Source organism: Temnothorax curvispinosus, unplaced genomic scaffold, assembly GCF_003070985.1.
Source record: "Temnothorax curvispinosus isolate PA1 unplaced genomic scaffold, ASM307098v1 QBEX01014362.1, whole genome shotgun sequence".
Lineage (NCBI taxonomy): Eukaryota > Metazoa > Arthropoda > Insecta > Hymenoptera > Formicidae > Temnothorax > Temnothorax curvispinosus.
The window spans coordinates 1,215-6,243 of NW_020224142.1; the positions used below are offsets into that span (position 1 = coordinate 1,215).

General features: G+C 35.5%; 1 protein-coding gene across 1 annotated transcript; it reads left to right on the plus strand.

The window, feature by feature from the left end:
* Positions 1-834: 834 nt before the first annotated feature.
* Positions 835-3,724, plus strand: LOC112464629. The gene is made up of 2 exons (XM_025031751.1): positions 835-2,698; positions 3,369-3,724. The coding sequence occupies exons 1-2, from the start codon at positions 2,563-2,565 to the stop codon at positions 3,620-3,622; spliced, it is 390 nt and encodes a 129-aa protein (XP_024887519.1). The 5' UTR covers positions 835-2,562; the 3' UTR covers positions 3,623-3,724.
* The last annotated feature ends 1,305 nt before the right edge of the window (positions 3,725-5,029 follow it).

Sequence of the window (5,029 nt, forward strand, 5' to 3'; positions counted from 1 at the left end):
GTCGTATTGTATATGGAACAATGTCATCTACAAGTTAATTCGCTGTAACTCGACTATGTTCCGCGTGACGCGCGAGGAAACACGTATTTCGCGCTCGTTGATTAATAGTCGCTAATGGATGGAGACAGCGCGAATATCGGACAGATGCGCAAACGTGGGGGTGTCGATTCTCAGTCGAGTGTATCGATCCGGTTGTACACATGTAGGTACGCTATATATTATATCAGCAGCGATCGAAAAGCAAGTTTCTCACGCGATCGAGCGCATCACGAATGCACGATCATTGGAAATTGATTTCCTCGTCCAGCTAGCTGCACGAAGAGGAGGTGGAAGTGCACTGGGGTATATCCAGATTATACGGAGAGTGCGCATGATTTCGTAGAATCACGCATAGGATCGGCGAGAAGAGTGCAAATACGTGCTTTTAATTTGAATCCGATTCGCCCAACATCACGGAGTGTGTTCGCCTATTTATCTATCGTTTATTTATTTATTCGACATCGCAACGATCATTTTGCGACGATTCATCGTGCTTAGGATTGTTTAACGATCGAACAACGAGAGAGCACCGTTTTAAAAAGTGTCGTTTCAAACTAAAGTGTAATTTGAATAAAAGTTCCAATTTGGTACATACTGATTGTTTCGATACACTATTTCGAAAATAAAATATGTATAAAGTGTAAATTTAGCAGAAAACATCAAAAGAATTTGTTCATCCAGAAAAATATCAAAAAATTCAGGTTTTAAAATTCAAATTTTAGATTGTGAAATTATCAAAATTCAGATTTTAATAAAATTACGAAATTATTATATTTCTATTCATTTTTGCGGATTATTAATTTATCGATTTTTTAAAATCGATTTAATTAAGACTTTTCGTGGTTTTTGTTCTTGTTATTTTATTTTAGTGTACTTAAATGTGATTTATAAATTCCAATTCGAGGAAAATAGATTGAAGACGAAATAAAATCTTGCTTTCAGCAGAAAACTTTTCAAATAACATGCGTGGACAGATATTGAACTTTAACAAATATTAAATCGCCAAAGCGAGTTTATTGCTTGAGCGAACAGGAAAGCAATCGCAGTTTGTGGTTCGTTACGTGCGTATGTAAATACAATAACCTGCGGAAAACAATTTACCCTTTAATGTCGATTTAAATCGTGTATAACATGGCCACTATCGCTTTTTACGCTGATAGCAAACGAGGCTATTTTATCGGTTCTACCGTGCATGGCGCTCTTTATTATCGCAGCAAACGGGATTTGTCTCGCGTTTATTTCAATCCCCAATACGCGGTTGTTAGGTCACTTATATGGGTCTTTTTCTCGCGTTTATATCTGCTTTCGGAGCGTGTTCGGAGCTAAAAACGAAAATAATCTTAGGACAGATAAACGCATAGCTCCGCGTTGTAAAATTTAAAAAACGTGCTTTTATATCAGCGGTAAAGCGATTATAAAGTAAATATTTAACAGTAAGCTTAGAGAGACGTCGAAACGCTTTTATATCTTATTCGTTGCGAGAAACGCTCGTTTCTATCGCCACGGAAGACTCGTCAGTTGGATTTTTGTGCACCGAGTATTGTAGGTTTCCTTATTATAATTTAAATTATCGTCGTATACACAACTGTCGTATACACTGTCGAAATACGCGATTAGAAGAAGAAGAAGAGAAAGAAAGATTGAAAATATGTATTGTTTAGAATAATAATAGGACCAATGGGGTTAATTGTTTTGCAGAGAATTGTTATCTTAGGCGCACACCGCGAAAATGTTATCTGCAAATTTTTTCCGACAAAAGCATATGTAAATATTGTAAATAAAAATATTATTTTCCGCAATTTCGATATTTTCTATATTTCGTCGCGAGTCGTGTCCCGTTATAATTGTATGCTGCTTGTGAGCTTCTTATTTCAGTGTATTAATTATGTTAAGTAATTAGTGCATTTGCAAAGAATTGATTGTCCTGCTTGCTCGTGCAGCCGGTATTTCCATGTTCGACGCTGACGATCGATTATTTCCTTTAAGATAGAGACGTAATTAGCCGAATTTTATTTGTAAAAATAGAATTATTTATCGCTGAATTAATTACAGAGATTCATTAACTCTCCATAATCATTGCTTCTTCTCATAATTTTCTTATATTCAATATTGAGTTTTAATTGAAAATTCTAAAAAAAAATTCTATGAGTAGAAAAGAAATCGAAACTAAACAAATATTCAGATTTTGAACTTCTAATGGTCAATTCCAGGATTAATTCTACAATATAGGCTGTCTCTAATTATTTAAAATATAATTGATGACGTCTGTTGAAGAAAGATATCGCTTCTAATTTTTCGTCAAGAAATTCGATTTTTATTAAAAAAAAAAGACTTATCGAAACGGTTGAGAATTTCATGTTTTCGGAGATTTTTTTATAAATCGCGATTTATATATTTAATTTTCGACGTCAGCGTGGAAAATGCGACTTCTTATTATGGCTAACACATTTCTAACCGATAATTACGAAAAACCATCAAGCACCGCATAGTCCGCAACGTAGACGCGAGAGGTTGAACCTGCGGATGAAGAGCCTCAGCCTGGACTCGCCGGAAGGCAGCGCGCACGTGCGGCATCGCCCGCGGGATTACTATGCTGCGGGTCCACAGAGAGAAACCACACCGCCCCGACATTCTGACAGCGGCAGTATCAACAGGCTGTGTGAGTAACCGCAGGCACAACAATGTAATGTATATAACATTAGGTTGATGCATTTGAAATGGCCAATTTTGCAGGGGAGCGCTTCTCATCGTAAAACTGTTTAAAAGCTCATTTAGCTAAACTTTTGTCTCAAGAATTTAGTTATAAAAGTCTCGAGTTACTAAAATTAATGTATTTTTTCTTCGTACTATGTTATCGCGTGTAAGCGCTTTTCTAAATTTGTATTTTAATTCTCGGATTTAAATTTTCAAGTTACAAGAGACGATATTAATAAAATGCAAAATACTAAAAAATTTACATTTTATTTTGTAATTTGCAAGTCGATACGTTGTAATAGTGCAGTTCGTAATATGAATCCGATACATGTATTGCAGAAAGAGAGGTATTAAAAATGAAATACTAAATTTTAGTACGTTGCATTCAAGACGTGTATGAGTGAATTTTTAATACGTGACCTTTTCGCTTAAAAAAAACCCCCATTTTGTCGAGATAAAATTAGTTGCTCGCTTCAAAAGACAATGATATATGCAGAACAATAGAGAACGTATCTAATAATAAGACACGACATCACTTTGTCCGGGAATATGAAATGACCATTTCGCATCAACCTAATTAGCTTTTGAACAGTGTACAAGCCGCGGATTCGCGGATGCGCGAATATTATTTTCAGCGCCCTGCAGCCCGGGTCAGAGCCACGGTATACACAAACACGTGCGAAGCACCATCCGGATGTCCAGCATGGAGCTGCCGGACGACAACGAGAAGTCGTACTCGTCGGCGAGCACGTCGCCGTGCCCGTCGCCGCACACCAACAATCAGAATCATCTGAATCCACCCGGCAAGCGCGTCCTACCGCCGAACAATCTCTACGTCGTTCTGTACAACTTCGAGGCGCGACATCCAGACGAGCTGGATCTTAAGTAAGCGAACTTGTCTCGCGTAGCATGGAAAAAACCAGCGTTCCTCCCTTTCATAAATCTTTACAATAATTTAATAATTAATCACGAACACTTGCGCTCAAAAAGATGCATAGGAAATCTTAAGTAAGAAATATTTTTATTTTTACCTTGATTTTTTCCAATTTTGTCTTTTATGTATATATACTCAATTATATGTATAATTATCACTATATTATTCATATCAACTATATTATTCAAATCACTTGATTAGTTTATTTTGGGAGTAATTTTTGCATGCGATTATTCAGATTATATGGAGCATTTAGTTTGTTTTGGGACTAATTTGCATAATTTTAATTTTAAAAATTCAATTTAAGAGTAATTATAATTTTTCAGTATAAGTACCGTAAACGTTCTTTCGCACACAAATGTTCGTAATTACGTCCACCAAAGTTACCGCCATGCAATGATAGAAATTGTTGCAAATGACGATTTTGATTGCATAAATAACAAGTGAATTGACTTACCGGTCGATGCATTGCCAGCTACTTTTCTGCTCCTCTGTTGCTCCTTGCTCCTTGTTTCTTGTTCCTTGTTCCTTGCTCTTAGTTATTGTTTTATCCCAAACAGTTACACAAAAATTGTATAATAGCACGCACTGATTTATCATTAACTCGTATTATTTCAAACGACATTGTTGATTTACTCGCGCACTTTTACTATTCATTTACTCGCATGCATTTCGATGCACTCGCGAGATTAATAAGAAATAAGTTATAATACGATTACGCGATATTACTAAATCACGCGGATTGATTAAATCACTACGATCATTACTTTTGTCCGTTATTTTCTACGGCACTCCCGAAAGCCGCATTTAAATGAAGCGATAATCATCGATTTGTTCGGCACTTTCATTTTTTCTCTCCGAATCAAATCAGGTTTCGAAAAATCGCCAAAATCCGCTATTGACTATAAACTATATCTATAAATAACAAGACGGTGATATTTTCTTTGACGATATCTGTTCTCTGACGATACTATATGCTTGTTTTTACGCGATGTTTTTCCCAGATTTTAATTAATCGTAATTTGATACAACGGGAAAATCCAACAAATCCTATATCCGTAGCGACCACAGCAATCTCACTTGCCAATTATTACTATATATTTCTGTCTAAAAACATCGCAAAATATATCAGAAAAATCTGCCAATTAATTCATACAAATAATTTCATAAACATAGCAATTACGATGAACTACTAATTATGTAAGTAATTAATTACAGTTTCCAATCCACGCGAACAATTAATGAATGATAATCGTGGCTAAAATCAAATTTGATCGCGATTACTGTAAATCACTACATGCATAAATATCTCATGTTTATCAAATATTACATTTATTTAAATACTACACATATATAAATACT

What these genes read in the sequence shown, in the direction of transcription:
- LOC112464629 (XM_025031751.1), top strand. Translation starts at nt 2,563, where the DNA reads ATGAAGAGCCTCAGCCTGGACTCGCCGGAAGGCAGCGCGCACGTGCGG. An exon ending in CGGCAGTATCAACAGGCTGT is followed by an intron (nt 2,699 to 3,368) that starts GTGAGTAACCGC and finishes TATTATTTTCAG; the next exon opens with CGCCCTGCAGCCCGGGTCAG.